Below are 20,532 nucleotides of genomic sequence, written 5' to 3'. Positions count from 1 at the left end.
TAGAACAATAATGGAATATTTAACTATCATGGAAGAACTGCAGAGATTCAGTTATTATTCTTACACAAATAAAAATGTAGAATCAAAGTAACCTATATATAAAAAAATACACTTAATGTATACTATCAATAAATAAAAATAAGATACTACAATATTAAAATAAAATATAAAAAATAACATCTTGGAATATTTATCACAGACGCGTTTACTTGTACAAGAGGGCCCAAATTGGTATAATTTAATTGTAATATTAAATGATTTTTATTTTTATTACTATATATTATTTTTTTGTGTATTGTAATAATACAATGTATTGATTATATTTTTTTACTATCACGACACATAAGAGTAAATTATAACGTCACGATGATCTAAATTTAATTTAAATAAATTTATGTGTAGTACCTAAAAGTAGTGCAATGAAATTATTTTTCACATCTACAATTTTTAAAAGAATGTAGTTTTTTAAAATATATTTTGGGAAGTACTAAAACATTGCAATGTACAAAAAATACAATTCCTCTAATGATAGTTTCTTAAATGCAAGACATTATATTTTTAAGAATATTATGTTGGTAGATAATAATCAATAATTAACAACGCCTTAACCCATGAAGATTATTACAAACTTAATATGTTATGCTACAGAAAAAATTTCCTCCAATAAAACTGTGCTACGAAAACAGACAGCGATCCCTACTAGCAGATTTTATTCACTAATAAACTACCCTTGTAACATGACAGGCGTCAGCTATTGGACTAATGCATTGGCATCACAATAATAGATTAGACTGAAATCATTCCGTAAATTACTGACATCTATTCTATTAATTATAAATTAATATTACAACATACAATCAATAGATTCACGACATAATTCGATTTTATTCTAATTATTCACCGCGATAATAATTAATGAGATTAGGAAAATCTAGAAAAACCTAATGTGTGATGATCATCGAAAATAATAAATATATAATAATCACTATTGTAGTGAATGATATATAATTCGACTTTTGGTCTGAGTGTCCATCTAAACTGTCTCTCATTAGGCATGTATACATTTCGGGAGAGTATCCAAGAAGCGATGCAATTGGCTCGCAAATATCCTCATCTGCGATCGTCAGAGCTGATTTAAACAAGCATTATAAAAAATATGACATTTGATCACAGAGGTGAAGACACAGAGGACTGCGTCGACACGAGAGACATCAGCGGATCGTCCAGAGAGCATCATGAGAACATATTACGGCGAATCCCAGCTGCTTCCAGACATCACAGCCGTGATGTTTGTGAAGACCTGCCATTTCAACTCCACCGCCTGATAGAAGCATCTACGTTTTTCTATATACGTTCATAAAAAAAATTGCATCTATTTGGCTGCAAAATCACACCTCTTCAATCGTAAAACCTGAAAGCTGTGATAATAAATAAGTCGAAATGACAGAGGCTCGTTGTAACAGGATTTGCTAGATAAATGTTTCTCTCATGGACATTCGTATGTATCAATGTATTCTAAACAATTATATCATAGTAAATTATCACAGAAAGCATTTTTTATGATAATGCTAATGAAAGCATTATTCGATATAGTAATAAATAAAACCAAAGCTAGTTTAACATAAAAACTGTGTTTAATTTGCTCAGTTTCTATGATAATAAGATACATTATATTATATACCAAAATATTACATTTATTAGCACGTTTGCCCTTTGAACTATGAACCATTAAAAAGCACGTTCAATACAACTTTAACTAGCAAAATAAAAACACAAACAGGCAGATTATCGACCCGAGTGCCAAACACTTTTAAGCGAAACTCGACCTTAGTTTTCAACTAGTAGGCCATATACAAGTGAACATATCGCCTGTTGGCCATTTCAAGGAAAGCCCGTAAAACTTAATGTTTGCTTTGTTATCCGCGAACAACAACCTGTTGGCAACGTCATTCGTTACGATAAACTTTTATTGCAAAGGAGCGAAACTTCTAGGCCAAAGCCACGCACCTTCGAAACCAAACTCGTTCATCGGATTAGGTTGAGAAGAAAAAATGTACACGTATAATACAAACATAAATGAGAACAAAAAGGCAAGGTTGACCGAATTAATCGAGGGGTGATTTTCTTGCGTAAAGCGAAAAAAATATACGTTGGCAAAAAAGTTCGCTCTCAAAAGAAAGCGTCCACAGAACGAAATTCTTAAGACAGCAAAACAACCAACGGTCGAACAGTAATTAAGATTTAACTGAAAAACTTTTATGTTTTAAAACACAATTGGCAGCTTATTCCTGAATACTCGAATTCGAGGCGTGAGAAAGAATGGTAATTTGTTTTTTTTTCGTTGATTGATTTTATTGCCGAGTCGAATATTATTTTATAACATGATAATAATAATAATTTATGATAAGCTTTTGAGTATTGTGCTGGTCTCGCGACTTCTATTGTGATCCGAAATGAAAAGCGTCGGGAAAATGAGTTGCATTGAAAAAGGGAAATCCTGTCACATATAATGGAGCTATTATCGTCTCTGCATGTATCATACATACACAATCCCCCAATGTGGTCACGCGCTACAAATACCCATATAAAGCTTTTAGCTAAATATATTTTACGTGTTGTATACTGGGGCTTTCAATATCAGAGAACATTAAAAAAAACATTATTACATTACCCTTCCGGGATACCATTATTAATTATAATATATAATAATAATAAATGATAATAATAATAATTTTTGAATTGATATAATACCTTAAATGTAAATTGCCTAAGCTCGACTTCAAGAAATAAACGTATATAAGTAATTATACAAAAACAGTATAACTGAAACGAGACTTCTATTGCTTGATTTGTAACATTGACGTTTCAGTATGTTTAAAATGGTCGTGCGAATTATTTATGCGTTTATTCTATATGAAAGATAAACCTATTGCTTATATTCATTATAGCAAAAACTGTGCCATAAATTTACAGTTCATAAAGCCGCTCGTCATTAGGGAATCCAATATTGAGATCCCGAATCCAGGACGATTTACGATACCTAAAAATCACGGAATTAGTACACAAAAACCCAAAAAATTTGGTATTGATTTTTTGTGAAGAACACTCAACAAATTTTCATTGTTTAAAGCTTCTATACACTTAAAATCGCTAAATAAACGCATGAAGAAGCACAGAATTTCACTGAGTAATGATATGGCTTATATTGCAAGCGTCATGGTACTCTTCCGAAAACTTGTCACGCCAGAACACCAATTATACATCACTTATTAGATTAACTTCGCAATTTATAGCGTATATTACAAAAAGATTCCAGCACAATTCCCATAAAATGATCAGCGTAAATTAACTTATGTCTATTAAGGGTATGAAGAATTTTCTATAATGCATAGTGAAACTGTAAATACTTTTTTATCTAAGAATCAACGATGAGTGAGTAAATTTGTAGTTATATTTTTTTATTGAATACGTACAAGATATTCTGTATGAGCTGAAATAGCTCAATATATCAAAAATGTACGATCTAGCTCGATATAAATTAATCATCACGATAATCATCCGTGATATTGGTATCACGATATTCATAGGTGATATCTAGATTAACCTAATCTGTGATAATCGATCGGAATTATAATTATATAAAAATAGAAATTTAAAATCTAAAGCCCATATAATATTTGAACTCAGGTGTTTTAGGACAATAATCAGAGATACCAATCGTGATGGTTAATGAAAAATACAATCCACTAAAAATTATGCTTATCTACAAAAATTAAAAACGCGCACATTAAAGATTTTTTTCTTAATTTAGATTATAAAACCAGGAGAAATAGTCTTTAAAATATGCTGAAGAGATTATATATTAGAAAATTAGTGAAATGACTGTCGAAGCACTTGTGCTCATGCCTGCACTACACTCTCTGGAAGTTGGCCAAGGTTGGCCAAGGACGAATAATATAATGGGTTACTTCGGTCAAGTCCGGTTCTACCTGCTCTAAAGTCCGAGGTTACCGAGACCGGGAGGTAAAGTGTCGGCAAAAAGACCGAAGTCAATAGTACCGAAGTCGGAGCTGCTCTTTCGAGCGCGAGCGGTGAGATACTCCCCTTTCGCTATCTCGCGTGCCAAGTGACAAGAGTGAGAGAGATAATGTTATGGTGTTTCGCAAACTGAGACGTATGTTAACATGTTTTTATGAAACTTGATCTTCAACAGACTCTTACTGACATCTTTGAATATTTTAGCACAGCAAAAGGGATTAATTTTATTTTTGATAGTAAATTCTTCTAACGAATATCGTTAATATATTTTTTTTCATATAAAATTAAATAATTAAAAAATAATTGGTGGTACTTGATTTTGTTAAAAAAAATCTTTTCGAATATCCTTATGTATTTAGAATCGATGGCGACAAATTCTAAGATAGTCACACATGCTGTGTTCGTATTCTGAAGTATCATTTTTATGCCTTATGGCATTTTGCAAAAGCCGACAAAGATTTTGCGTAAATTGAATATTTACGACCGAAAAGTTTTCATTGATATTGTATTGGTGAGTGCCCACAAAAACATTTATAATTATCAGTAGCGTATTTTTAAAATATGAAAATTTAAAAATTGCAATTATTTGTCACTTCTTTCGATCGCACGCTAATATGCCAGCTGTACGTGACAGAATCCGTCGTCCGGACGTCATTCACGCCGCGAAGCGCGCAGGCATATGAAATTCGCGACAGTGTGGGCGTTTACTCGAAGTCATAGATCAACTTCCAGAGTGTGTAGTGCAGGCAACACAATTGAGCTCAATTTGCATTAGGCAAAAAGCGTGATAATTACTCTTGGTATTAAAATGGGGCTCATAAGTATTTATTAAATCCTAATATATTTGGTGCCGATAATCATCAAATCGTTTTTTTAGTAATAACTTGTAAAACTATTAGGGAAACATTAAAACTTTTATTGATAGAGTAGCTAAAAAAACATGACAGAATACGCTACAAATTTCAGATCCACTCGAAGCGTCATACTTATTTATCTTCATTCCTTTCATCCTAAGCTTTCGAAATCACAATTAATTTAACTTTTGAGTACCAAAACCTTGAAAAATAAATCGTAAACTGAAATGCGGTACAAAGTAACCTCATTCAAATTTGAGTAACAATAAAGTAAAATAATTTATTTTGATAGTCCTAAGACTGTCAAATATAAATTCAGAAGAAATAGAAAACAATATGTTGTCTCTTATGAACGCATTTAAAAAAATAAATCGTTTTGTTAGGTGAATTATTGAGTAACAGAATGTTTGCTGCCAAAACGATAACCGAACTATTAAGCTATTACAAATTCTACACTCTTTGATTACCGATTAAAAGAACAACCTCAATTTTTTTATGACATTATAATCAAGAATATTGTTTCGAAACTCACTAAATGTATATGTTAAAAAAACTATATTATAATTTCACAAATCTATCTATAGTGCTTTTAAAATATTTTATTTTATCGAGCCTTAGTTCCTTCTATATAAAATATAAAGAAATACACATTGCTATAAAATGTAGTACTACCACAGGAGTATTACCGAGATTAAGAACAGGTAAACAAACTATCCTTTATAGCGATTAAAGCCAGAGATATACATATATTGTTTATACTTAAAAATATTATTTCACACATTTAGTATTTGTGTTCCAAAACTAATCTAGAAATTATTTTTTTACATGACAAAACACTTGTTTGAGATAAGACGTAGATATGCCTATCTAAATTTAATTATCGACTATTTCTTTATTTAGTGATTCCGAATAATTTTAGAGAATGCAGTAAAAGTGCTTAGAAAAGTTTTTTTTTAATTCTTACTACATTTAAGTTGCTAAACCGTATAGTTAAGGATTGGAATGTGGGATTGAAAGTCTATATATGTATATAGGTATATATACTTAAGCGTGACTTTAATAAATAAAAATATTCACTATACACTCCTGCATTAATAATTATTATAGGAAAATTATCTCTCTATTTTATACATGAAATATTATTCAAACAATTTCAAAACCATGCTTTATAGTTTATTCAGAAATTATGAATAAGGCGCTATTAAAAAGATGATAAATATAATAAATCTTCAATGTAAACTACATAATCATTATTTTGAATATGTATTTACCAATTTTTCCCTATTATATAATTTCTTTCAGTTTAAAGTTACTTGCAAAAATATTATTGGATGACATATAATACATATTAAATAATAAAATGCATTACCTTTTCTTTACCACGGCAACGATGACAGTGAATTGTGTACACTTTTGGTTTCTCAGCGCTCTGTAATCATAAAATGCAATTTAATAAAAAATGATATATTTCATATCTAACATCTGTTATCATAACATATAAATTCTATCCTACCCGTGGTGAATTTTAAATTATTAAATAGCTCACGTTTTACAATTTAATATACTTTTGACCGACCGCATACAAGATTAAACATAATTAAAAATGACAATTCGCTAACGCTAATTACTTTTTTATGTTTTATCCATGCATATTAAAAGTATTAACATTCATAGTTAAATTATATTATATTTTTGTACTATTAAATTATTTATAATGCTAAAACACAATATTTGTTCATATTTGACAGATATACAATTCTATATTTACATACAAAGAGATATAAAACAATTCTCAACAACAACTGTAAAGAAAGAGGCGTTCTAATTATTTCGATGGTACTCAAGAGAGAAAACTAAGTTCTTGAACATCACATACCGAGTACAAGAGGTTGCTGTCATACCTTTTGACTTTAAAATTAGAATGTCTCAACTGAGGTTTATTTATTTTAAACAATTTTATCCAAAGGGGGAACTTTTAATTCGTATTATAATATAACACAAAATATGTATAATCTTCTTAATTTACGAATAAAATATTAGGCCAAGGCAAAACTAGTACCAACACAACAAATATAGAGCTTCGGTAAATTTTGAACTAAATTCGTAAATCGCGTTAAAACTTGGTTCGCGTAAGACCATAAATACCATTTATGTCCGTCGACGAACTAAAATGTGCGGCGTTTCCTCAGAGAGGGATATTGCATAGTTAATAGAACATACAGAATATATAATGATATACTACACGGCAAAAATACTGCATCATGCATGATAGATAGACTTCATCGTCCACGTATCGCGCAGTCTGAATTTTCGACATGTGCTCCATAATCTATTTGGGTAGGATTTTCGTATATATTATGCTTAAGGATAAGGACACGTATTTTACAGACAGCAATTTCCGGTTGTACTATCGTCTGTCATTCACAATCCTTCATACATATGTATGTAAATATAAAACCGTTAATTTAATTCAAATACAAAACTTCAAATGTGATAAAGCAAGTGGTGCCACATCATAGTCTCGCAAAACCATGACGTATCTATATGGAGAGATAAAACATAATATTTTTTTTATCAGGATTGATTTTTTTATCCGTCTTTACTCTCTGATAAATAGTCGAGTGATGGGTACCTATTCATAATTAAACGGTTTATTTTACATATTTTTTTAATAACGGCAAAATACGATAAATAATAAAATCACGGTAAACATAAACTGTAACTTTGATGGAGTGTTCTAGGAAGTGAGAAAATTCTTGGTATTTGAGAGATACTTCATAACAAGTTGTTACATCTGCGTGTAATATATTTTATAAGGAAAAGTTAATTTGAAAAGTTTTCATTTGAAAATGTGACATTTTTTACATCCATTACTCTCGTTGGTCCACTCTTACAACCACAATTTTTTTTTTTTTTTTTTGTAAAGATCAACAATAAATAAAATTCATATTTACCTGCAAAGATTTTCTGCGTCCAACTTTGACGATCTACTGTCGATGACAATCAGAGAGGGCATTCGTGCAAGACATGCTTCTATAGCTTCTTCTTGTCTAACCGGAAAAGCTTCCATGTTAATACGAGTGCATCCATCCACCAAAGCCTCCCCGACTCTGTCTTTTTCCGGAAACATCACGTTTAGGACCTGGAAAAACGTCGATCCAAATCTACACATATTCAAGTACATATAAAAATAAAATTGTGTATAAACCGACTTAATGAAGTCCATATTATATATCAGGTAAAGTCAGTAAGACAAATTTAAATAATACCGTAGGTTTTTCGATGAGATGTGAAGTACCGCAAGAGCTTAACAGAAAATCAGCTATAAGCTGTGTTTTTTTGCGCTGATATTTACATATAAATTATGATTAATGCCTGTTTATAATTGGGTACAAGTCTGATAAGTATCTAAGTCGAATGACTACTGTAAATTACTACAAAGGCAAATATGCAGCAAATTTACAGAAGGTTAATCAATAATATTCATTTTTATACGAATTACTATGTATTAGTGATTACTGTGGAGATATTAACCAGTATTATTGCAAGTGAAACAAAACAGTACAGAGTCATGTTTAGTTTTTATCTATTTTTCAATTGGTTTTAACTTAATATGTATACAGCTCTCGCTTTCATACATAATTGTGAAAGACACTATGTATTCGCTGGTCTACAAAATTATGCATAAGAGGTTTGATTTTCAGAAAGTCTCGCTCAAAACAAGACAAGAAATGGAACTCGTATTAGGGCATATTACACGCTACCAGAATCAAGAGAATGATATGTTAGTCTAAGACAAATACATGTAGCAATGCAATAAAAACATCCCTTATCATTTATAAGATGAAAGTTTAGAGTGAAAGTGCTGTTCACAGTTTTACCGAAATATTATCGTAACATCTGTAAGAACATTATACTGCCATTTGACTAAAACGACAAGAGTTCATCTTAAAATGCATTCTGCTGTTAAGCAATTAAGTTCCAGAGCATTGCAAATATAGCGCCAACCTTGCTTCTACCAACTACCTCCTTAACCTTCTAAGCTCCAGTGCATATTGCAATGTACAAAAACTTTATTGCTTATTTTTGAAGCCATTTTAGATTTATTTACACCGAGACCTTTTGTACATCATAGTGTACACAATATTATTTCAGAATATATAAAAATATGTATATGCTTCTTTAACACACTAAATAAGAAAAATCTATGAAAAAAAATGCATGCCCCTATAACGTATTTAATAAAATAATTTAAAACAACTACGAAAAATAAAAATTCAGGTCTAAGGAGGTTAAAGTAACGACGTGGAAAATAAAGTAACCACTTGATTTCGACAGCATATTAAATAACTTTTCGATGCTAGTTTTCAGAAACTCTGAAAAATAAAACAAGTGTCTCAGTGTAAAAAATGCTAACTATTAATAATGAACGCTCTTTTTATATCAGTAACCAGTGCTTTTAACCATAGAATGCACTTGAACGGCGTTCCGGCACATTTTTCAACGGATGATCATATCAAAGGTGTTGAAATGAATTCACCGGTTTTTTTTAAACTCTGTAAAGCTTTAAAAACTAGCGACAGAAGAAAAAATCAATTTCTTACTACAGTGTCTTTATTATTATGGGATAACAGAAGTTTTAATAAAAATATATTTGCTTTCACTAGAGTGCGACGGTGTGATTTTAAGATCAGGCGCGTACGGTGAGATACGTTTCCTTTCGCTCGCTCGCGTGTTGAGTGACGAGAGCGAGTGAGAGATAAGGCCGTGCATTACATACGTTCCGCACGCCCACTTCTTCTCAATCCCTCTCATCACTTAACATGCGAGCGAGCAAAAGGGAATGTATCTCACCATACGCACCCGTAAAAAAAATCTGTCAAAATGTTTTTATTTTATTATATTTTGGCATTGTGCTAAACTCAGACTAAAATTATCAATAGTTGATGGTTTCAGAGAAACTTTAAGAATACATAAATTTAAATAATTAATAATAAATTTCATAGCGTTTACTATGCTTTAGCAATTAATAGTAGATATTTGCATTTATGTACAGAATTACTTGAGGTCAAGCTGCTGAAAATTGTAAAAGTTTTAAGAACTCGACTGTGTGAAATAATTTTGAGTTCCTTAAGCAAGAACCTACAAAAAATAAAAAAGATAAATGCATTTAAACCTAAGATTGATGTGCGACTCTCCAAGGATCAAAATTTTTGCACCTACATGACTGTACAAGAAAAATGAGAAATTAAAATACTGATTCAAGTTTTTAAAGAAAACTGAGCTTCGGGTCCTAATATGCTACTGTACGTGATCTTCACATTCGTGAAATAATACTTCACGAACAAAAATTAAGAAGGAACTCTTTTATTGACTCAAGTGCATTTCATACAAAATTAAGAGAGTCAATCGAAAAAAAATGCTTGATTTGAAGCACTGGTCTGAAATTTTTACTACTCAACTAAGATTTAGAGAAGTGGAAATTAGAAACTTGTCAATCAGATTACAACTAAATGAAATATAAATCGAATATAATTGCATTTCAACAAGACAATTTAGCACTTTTGTTTATCAAACTTTTCGGACCAACTCTGTAAAAGTACGTTGCTATCAGGGGCGTTCAATGAGATGCATTCCTTTTCGCTCACTCGCGTGTTAAATAACGAGAGTGAGTTAGAGATAAAGACGTGCGTTTCATGCGTTCCATACACTCTCTTCTTCTCACTCATTCTTGTCACTTGACATGCGAGCGAGCGAAAGGGAGTGTATCTCACCGTACGCGCCTGGTTGCTATGTGGTTACTATGTGGTTACGACTCGTCCATTAAACTGCAAGAAAAGGAGTCGAGAATATTTGCCGGACGAGAATTGAATTAAACTTTGGAATTTACTATGAAATTAAACACAATAAACTAAATTTTAATTATACAAAACAAAATTCAATAAATTGAGTTTATGTTATGAACTGAATATATAAAATTTTTAATAAAATATTGACAAGATTTCAGGCACCTTTTTTTACAAAAAAGCACGTTTCATTTATATCTTACTGACTTTCCCTCGTACATATATGTTTATATAATTTATAAATAGACAACATTATTTATTTTTATAAAACATGTTATATATAAAAATATAGAATATTGGCAAAAAAGCAGTAAACGTGGTATAGTTTGCTAAAGCAGGATTCGATTAAAAATATATCAAGTTCATCACCGGAATTTTTATCTTAACACCTTCAACACATAAAAGATGTGGTGAACTTATGTATATTACCAATAAATAATCAAAAATCATTTCAAAGTTCAAATTAAGATCTTAAATATCATATTTTAACAATCTTTTATACAAAATACACATATGTGTTTTTATAAATAATAACACGCTTCCTTTAATATTAGATCAAGTTTGGAACATTTTCAAAAGTAATCTAAAAGTAAAAAAAAAACGATAATTATAAACATTCATAAATTAAATGTATATTATATAAGTTCTTGGAACAACATAAATTAACCATATCACCATGAATAAAATATATTTAAAAGAAAAGTTTCATTTACTATTCACAGTTATAAAATAAAGATTATAAATCTTGAATATGTAATGCTTCATTATAATAAAATAATTTATAAGCAATATTTTTAATGAAAGTAACACGTTTTTATGTATATTATTAGCGTTTAATAATTAAATTTATTATTGCTAAATTATTGCATTATGATATTATTAAACTCACTTTAACGGGGCATTGTTGTGGTATCGATATGCCTCCGGTGATTCCGCCTCCTGTTGCATTTCTATTCTGTAAAAAAATCTTATTTAAAGTGCTTTTATGTATTTGATTTTAAAACACAATTCATTTTATAGACTCAATCATATAAGAAATATTAATATATGTATTAACTTATATTATTATATAATTGATTTAATCATATTATTATAGATTTATGATACACTGCATACGTTTATTAAAAATATTATAAACCCTATATGCTTGCTATTAATAGATGAAACTCTAAGAACCATACTTTAATATAGACAAGATCTATGAACCAAGGATAAGGTCATGCCATGTTTACCACATCATGTATATGATTACGAGATAAAAAGTCGTCTACCTTGCTCACTATATTTATATATTGTATATGTACTTATTAATAAAAAAATTTTAAGTATATTATCACATTTGATACCGATTTATCAAGTAATAAAAATGTATTATACATTATCGTTTTATCTAAACAAATCCATATGTTCATGTGTATGCAAGTGCATATTGATGATAGTACTTCATGGATTTAATTTAAAATTACCTCTGGGAATTTTTCACATTCGTCTTTGATCAAATCGGTACTCGTAGGACCGTCGTCATCTTCCTCCTCGATGCTGATCAATGATATAGAAGGCTTTAGCGAAACTCTTCTACTTTCTGGCATGCTACCTTTGTAAAGTGCAGATTTGCTGTATATATTGCTGTGATTGCCGCTTTCGTATCCGCCATTTTCATATCCAGATAGTTTATCGAATATTCTTGGTACGTAAGATCGTGTACCTTCCGAGTCGACATTAATCGATTTAGCGACATTATTAACGCTACTGCTGCGACTCGATAAACTTCTGGGAATACTGAGACTGTAGCGCGTATATTTGAAGACTTTCATAAAGCGATCCCAGCATCCGAGATCGCTGTCGCGATCGTCGGAGCTGTTGGCATTTGTACTATAAAACTTCATGATTTACACATAAGATCATAATCAACCTTCGCGCACAAAATATAGATCACCACTTCATTTTAGATAATAGTTTTTACTCGCACCCTATTACACAGCGTCTCAATTAATTAACACAAATTCACAATGACTGCTTCATAAACAGCTTTGCACAAACAAAGATGAAGCGTATTACGTCGCCACAACTCTCTAAACTACTGAGAGATAAAACTGCGATATGAAATCCTACCACGATAATGAATAATCTTATAAACGTAATCAAGGTTGATAAACGCATGTGTGTAACTCACGCGTATAAATTCAAGATATATAAATAACGTTTTAGACACGTTCATATTTGTATGGGAGTATGTGTGTGTGTGTGTGTGCTACTAAGTTTTGTGTTAGATTTATGAACATATATGGAAAATACACAAGCTTATTAAATATTGTATATGTAGTGCATATTATATCAGAAGTTTCTAATTGAAAATTAAATTATTTTTTATATATTCGGTTTAATACATTAAATTAATAAATTCATCATTTATAGTTTAATTCTTTAAAGTTAGTGTTTTGCCTGCACTACACTCTCTGGAAGTTGTCCAAACCGAAGTTACAACTGAAGTTGGCCGAGATCTACGACTTCGAGTTAACGCCCACACTGTCGCAGATTACATATGCCCGCGCGATTCGCGGCGTGCATGACGTTCGGACGGCGGCTGCCGGCACGTACAGCCACCATATTTGCGCGCGATCGAAAAAAGTGCCAAATAATCGCAATTTTTAAATTGTCATATTATTAAAATTACGCTATTGATAATTATATAAGTTTGTGTAACTTTTCGGTCGTAAATATTCAATTTACGCAAAATCTTTGTCGGCTTTTGCAAAATGCCATAAGGCATAAAAATGATACTTCAGAATACGAACACCACATGTGTGACTATCCTAGGATTTGTCGCCATCGATTCTAAATAAGAATTTGTTATGGTGTGACATTTATATAAGCCGATCTAGGAAAATATATAAAGATATTCGAAACGATTTTTTTTAACATAATCAAGTACCACTAATTATTTCTTATTTATTTAATTTTATATTAAAAAAATATATAATAACGATATCTGTTAGAAGAATATACTATCAAAACTATAATTAATCCATTTTGGTGCCCTAAAATATTCAAAGATGTCAGTAAGAGTCTGTTGAAGTCCCCGATAAGCATGTGGTATTATAACTTGAACACGTGAGCACGATGCAGCGCTCGACATGCGTGTTAATCATAGGACGCCTACGCGCATACTGAAATTGAAGCAAGTTACTCGTTCTATCTCAGTTTGCGAAGCACCATATCATTATCTCTCTCACTCTCGTCACTTAACACGCGAGAGAGTGAAAGGGGAAGTATCTCACCGCTTGCGCTCGAAAGAGCAGCTCCGACTTCGGACCCTTTGACTCGGAAAATAATGCCGACAATGTTTGGAAGCGCTTGAAGCTGGCCAAGTCGACTGAATTACCCCCACTTTACTTCCCGTTGATTTAATTAAGTATTAATACACAGTCCAAAAAATATAGTATAGGTCCCAATTTCAATATAAGTACGCTCATGTATTATATAACTTTTAAATTAAACTGACGATTGTCTTTAATTTAAAATATTGTGTACCACACAATCAAAGGGAAATCTGACGCTACTTTCCAGCGACTCGTCTCTCATCGGAAACGAGTAACCACAATGGATTGAAAGCCCGTACCAGAGGAAAATTAGACGGACGAAATCCCGATAACGCCTCAAAATGGAATATCTCCAATCCGACCAATCGAACGTCGAGATCTTACCGTTTCGACGATTCTCTTCCGCTTACATATGTACATTACTTGTACTATCCGCTTTCAATGAATCTCGACAATGTGTTCTATCGCACAAAATAAAATCGAAAACGACTCGTAAATACGCAGGATAGCGTATTATACAATATGTAATACAGGAGTAAATACGCACGAAAGCTTTCAATCGCAATTTTCATCTTGTGTTTTCTTACTTTCTTCGTGTACGTATTGTGTCGTAATACAAAGGAAAAAATTCGATTTGCTCTTTCTCTCATTGCCGAGATCTGAACGTCGTAATTCTTTTGCTTTAACGAATCAAATTAGAATGGATTGTTGGAAAAGCTTTTCAACAGATTACCTGTACTTGATTCAACGTCCGATTTTAAATGTTAATGAGACAGGATTGAAATGAACGTTCGTATTCTCTTTCAAATATTAACGCGTTAAATATTGTTACGTATATTAAAAAACTCACTTTATATTTAAAAGTATGTAAAACGTATGCTAATTTATAATTTTATCACTGGTGAGATAATTTATGAACTATAAAAATATGAATATACATATTAAAAAATCGATTTAGTGTCAACAATATTTTTTATAAATTTATTATTAAATAAACATATAAATATAAAGTTGATGTTAAAAATTTTAATTAATTTTAATCACAATTATAATTACTCAATCAGATGGATCCATTTTTAATGCTATAGTTTTTAATTAATTTTATTATAATCTGTATAATGCATAAAGTTAGTGAAAAGTAAAATAATGTATATTATATGTTTAAACATATTTTTTTATATAGATGTAAATACAATATATATGTATATATATATGCTAAAATAATTTAAAATAGAAGAAATACTCTTTAAATTAATTATTAAATATAAATATATAAATCCTTCGATTAATTTACTTTAGGTTACATAACATTTATGTATAAGCATGTTGATTTTTTAAAGGATAAGATACTAATGTATAGTAGAAAATACAATATAAACCATCTCTGCCTATTGATCCACAGTGACGATGTAGTTTGCTCTATGTTAGTATCATCTAGATAGGTATACATAGTATGAAAAATACGCATATTATATTACCGATTAAATACAGATTATAATGCAAGTTTTTTTCAAATAATTTTTGCAACATAATAAGAATATCCTATTTTAATATTTTTTACTTAGCCACTAGGGCTCAAAGCAATCATTTTTTTCGCGAAACACACAATATGTATTTATTGTAACTTGACAGGTTAACCTAATGGGTCACGATTGTCAAAAACATAAAAGACATAAAAATTTAATAAATATATATTAAATTAAAAATACATTACGGAAACAGAACAGAATATCATAATCCGTAACGTATCAGACTAGTAACTCTGATACCTGCAAGTTGGCCAAGGTTGGCCAAGGACGGAGAATATAGTGGGTTACTTTGGACCGGAGTCAAAGGGACCGAAGTCGGAGCTGCTCTTTCGAGCGCGAGCGATGAGATACTTCCTCTTTGGCTCTCTCGCGTGTTAAGTGACGAGAGTGAGAGAGATGGTGGTTCGCAAACTGAGATAGCACGAGTAACTCGGCTCAATTTCAGTATGTGCGTAGGCTTCCTATGGTTAACACGCATGACGAGCGCTGCATTGTGGTCACGTGGTCAATATATAATACCACATGATACAGTGGGACGCATGTTAACATGCTTTTATGAAACTCGATCTTCAACAGACTCTTACTGACATCTTTGAATATCTAAGGGCACCAAAAGGAATTAATTATATATTTTATAGTATATTCTTCTAACAGATATCGTTGTTTTATTTTTTTTCATATAAAAATTTTTATTTATAAAAAATCGCTCTTATTAAAAAAAACCAGCCCCACCTACCGTGACATTTACTGCTTATAAATTGTATATCACATTCATAATTAATAATATAGATGTCACCGATTCCCATACTTTCAGTCTAGTGTTAAATACTTACTTGTAAAATAATAAATAATAAATAAATTTAAGTATAACTGACACAAATCACATCAATTTGTGTGAATGTAAACGAAAAAATATTTCGATGTACCGATTTATTGTTAGCTAAGAGGCATATGCTACATACCTAACCTTTACAGGCAAGAACTATTACCACCCTCACATTTGGAGCTGTTTAAAGACTGTATGCCTCTGAGCAATTTTTAGAAGTGTGTTATTACATAAACATTACTACGAGTTGACAACAAAATATATTCCAGCTTTCTTAAAATGAAAGTATTGGGAAACAGGAATAGATAATATCCATAATCCTTTCAGTATAAATACCGAAGGAATTTACGCTGTACTTTTTCAAGTTGCAATTCATTGCACTGGCCCATTACGCCTGAAATATTTATAATTAGGCTAGCTTTTAATACGATGCAGATTAGAGCATCATAAAGGGTGCGCAATACTAAAATATTATTAAAGTAGCGCGTATTTCTCAAGATAAAATCTAGCATCTTTATCGATCTGCTGTGAGTCTCTTGAATGTGCAAGCTAAATTGCCAGTGCTTTTCAGTGTAAGGGTATCCCAACGGCATTAAGCACCTCGAGAATAAAATTATGTGACATTACATGACACCAAAAGGCAATCTGTGTCATAAATAATTAAGGGCATCCTGCAGGTCGAAAAAATATGAAATCGACGGCACTTTTTTGAAAATTTTCAAGTCGTTAGTATATATTAAAAAAGTTGAACGTTTCATTACCACACAACAATAGAAACAGCAATGGACCCAAATTGGATCTTTGCGGTACACCAGTATAGGTATTATATCATCCTGAAAATATTTTTTTTTACGAATTTAAATTTATCGGTCAAGTAAATTGTGAATAATCCGAAATTATTGTAGATTATTATTTCACAAAAAGTCAAAAATCGAAACAAAGTTAAGCAACGATTAGACATATATTCGAAAAACTTTTGCAAGTATTTAAAGCAACGCCACTGGACTGTAATTATCAATGCGCAAGTTGATGAGTTGGGATGACCTTAGAGCATTTTCACAATTCTGGAAAATAGAAGGATCTCAAAATGAAATTAAATATAAGCCGAAGAAGGCGCAAAAGACTTCACTTGCATCCTTTCAGAGTGTAGTCTGGGATAAATTCTGGTTCTGAAGATGAAATGGACTTGACCACGAAAGCTGTATCTCATCATAATTAGAAATAAAATCTGAATTGGAAAATATTTAGCAAATCCGTCAGCAATTTTTTCAAAACCTGCAAATTTGCTGCTGTTCCAGCTCATTCACGACATCATGACCGTTTCGATGTTAATTTACGATTTTCTAAAATTTTCTTGGATCTAAAATCAAAATGATTAATACCTGAAAAACTGGGTTCGAATCGCATATAGACTAGGGGTTTTTCAATTTCTATTGTGGTTGTGTTAACAATTTTATAACACATTAAGATCATATTGCAACAAAAGGTTTACAATAAAAAATAAAAAATATGCACGGAATTATCATATTACTTGTTTTGTAAAGTTTATTAATAACAATTGTCAACAATACCAATAAAGTGTACCAAGCTTAAAGCCTTAATTGTATAATACTTTATCTCATTTTTTTACCTTTTATGTTGTATTATATATTACTACATTCATTGTCACTAATACGCTTCTAAAAAATAGTTATAAATAAGGTTTGTGCGTATTTTTTAATAATATAACGCACATGTTAAGAACAGTTATATAACAATAATATTTTATTTATTTAATTAGTAAAGTTATTCATAAAAATAAAAATGTAATATTTTTTTAATTACTGACCTAGATTATGTCTTAATTTAAATACGCATATTTTATATACACAACAAGCTTGCAGGCGTAGTATAAAAACATATCAAGCTCTTAATCGCTTAATTAATTAATTACATGTCAATTAGACGTGCAGTTCTATGTGATCACACTAGTGGCAATAGCCTACGTAGTAATTTTTCAAACACCATGTCACATTGTAATTAATCAAAGAGTCTGCGATTATAGTGAATATTGTTGATACACTGAGCAGCGCATTAATAAAAATAATAAAATAAAGAAAAGTAGTAAAGCGTAATGCCAAAGACGAAACACATGGAGAGTGAACTCGGGGCCAGCGGCGCTTTGGGGAAAAAACCCGAAGGCCTTGCCCCAGATAATTGTCGCGCGGCGGCGAAAAGGTTAAGCCGGCTTTGAGAATCTTGTTTCAACTGAGATTGAGAGATACCATCGCCGAATTATCACGAATTTGTGACGTACCGTGATGTCGAGAGGCTCGTCTTCCGGAGTCAGCGCCAGCGATGACTTCCTGTGGCCGAGCCTCGCGCCTGGAGAACCTCCAGAGCTTCCTGAAACGAGAATAAAATTATGGTCATTTTCTATTATTTATTTTAATGAAATTTATATTGCATTGGTAACGTTGTGCTAGAAATGTGGGTATAAAAATGTGCAATTAATTCCTAATCTTTATTTATCGTGCGTGTTTTTTGTTTATGATAATGGCAAGATAAAGAAAATTATTAATCCATTACTATTTAAGTTTTTAAAAAAGTTTACCTGGACTTTTTCTTGTCAAAATATTATCAACTCCTATGCTATATATTTCTATATTTTTATAGCAAAGATCGAGCGATAAATACTAAATTTTAATTTCCTAAACATGATCATAGACATAAAGGGCTTGCCGCTATTGCGAACTTAAAACCGTTATTTAACATAAAAAAAGCGTTAAAAATTAAAAATAATACCATAATTTATAACCAACTGATTAAACTGGTGTAATGTATAATATTAAAACAACATTTCAAACCCCTAAATAATACTAAATAAACCAATAAAAAATTGTAATACATCCGATAAAACAACACATTATTATTACACCAAAAAATATTTCGCACAAACACAATTTTAAGTATCACTCAAGGATATGTAACTACGACAAAACTATACTCTAATATTACGAATGTTTTCCCAACTAAACCTCATAGAAATGATACTGCTTTATTCACTGACGACACGGCCATTTTATGTTCATATAAAAATCCTCATGGACACTACAAATCACTGAAATCCCATTAAAAACGTCACACTTGTCTTCTTGTAGAAGGAAAAGAGCTTTTACTGTCGATAAATATATAAAAATTAAAATATATATCAACTTTCTAGACTGCTAAAATACATTAAAATACCTAGCTTTCTAGATTCTAAACTTTCGTTAAAATATCATATAAAAAACTAATTGTGAGAATTAAATCAACCAGAGCCAAACTATACACTCTCCTTTGCCGCAAAAGTAAATTAACTATTAAAAATAAATTACTTATCTTTAAGTATATAATGAGAACTGCAATTTTGTAAGCTACTCCAGTTTGAGAATACATAATTAACAATCGTAAGTACCTAATAAAAAAATATTTCGTTAAAAATTACGTCAAATACAACATGGTTTGTCTGTAACTCGACGTTACACCGTGATTTAAAAATAGATACCCTAACTAAGCACTTCGATAAATTTAATGTTAAGCATCGTGAGAAAATTAAAACTCATAAAAACGCGTTATTAAAAAAATATACAAGTAATAACAGTAAATAATAATAAGAAGAAAAAAATCTCTTCCTAATTACCTAATAATTAATAGATTTAATTTAATTTTAATAAAATCCACAGTATAAAATACATTATTAATAAAAGGTAATTATTGTCAACACAAACATCCACCAAAAATAGATAAACAGGTAAGAGACCATGGTCTAGGAACTGCAAAACACATTAGACACTATATATGTATGTATTTTTCTTTATATTAATTTTAATGTCTAACTTCTAATGTCTTAATAATTATTTTATAATTTGAAATAAACTTTTTAAAAAACAGTTTTTACTATTTAAATTTATGGAAGAATTTTAAGAATCAAATAAGTTTTTTTCGGCATAGATATATGAACTTTATAAACAATGAAGCAGTGCACCGAGAAATTTACACGATGGAACTAAATCAATCCCAAAATAAAATGTTTTCAAAATATTTTTTCTGTACTAATGTTATTTTAAGAACAAATGTATATTTTGGACGGTTTACTTT

The 20,532-nt window shown here is 30.7% G+C and overlaps 1 protein-coding gene across 21 annotated transcripts in view; it reads right to left on the bottom strand.

Moving 5' to 3' along the window:
• Pde8 (phosphodiesterase 8) overlaps window positions 1-20,532 on the bottom strand; it is a 173,401-nt gene that overhangs the window by 24,234 nt on the left and 128,635 nt on the right. For 16 of the 21 annotated variants that reach the window (XM_088184954.1, XM_088184952.1, XM_088184955.1 and 13 more), the window contains 4 exons: window positions 18,710-18,798; window positions 11,628-11,693; window positions 7,847-8,034; window positions 6,262-6,321 (listed from right to left, as the gene is read on the bottom strand). In XM_088184954.1, coding sequence (XP_088041080.1) covers window positions 6,262-6,321; window positions 7,847-8,034; window positions 11,628-11,693; window positions 18,710-18,798 — 403 coding nt within the window. Of the gene's footprint in view, window positions 1-6,261; window positions 6,322-7,846; window positions 8,035-11,627; window positions 11,694-18,709; window positions 18,799-20,532 lie in introns of those variants that run through there. The other 5 variants (XM_088184962.1, XM_088184963.1, XM_088184968.1 and 2 more) reach the window with 2 other exon arrangements.

Source organism: Plectrocnemia conspersa, unplaced genomic scaffold, assembly GCF_051122295.1.
Source record: "Plectrocnemia conspersa isolate PC_06_02 unplaced genomic scaffold, ASM5112229v1 ptg000004l, whole genome shotgun sequence".
NCBI lineage: Eukaryota > Metazoa > Arthropoda > Insecta > Trichoptera > Polycentropodidae > Plectrocnemia > Plectrocnemia conspersa.
This window is presented reverse-complemented; position numbering and strand designations above follow the sequence as displayed.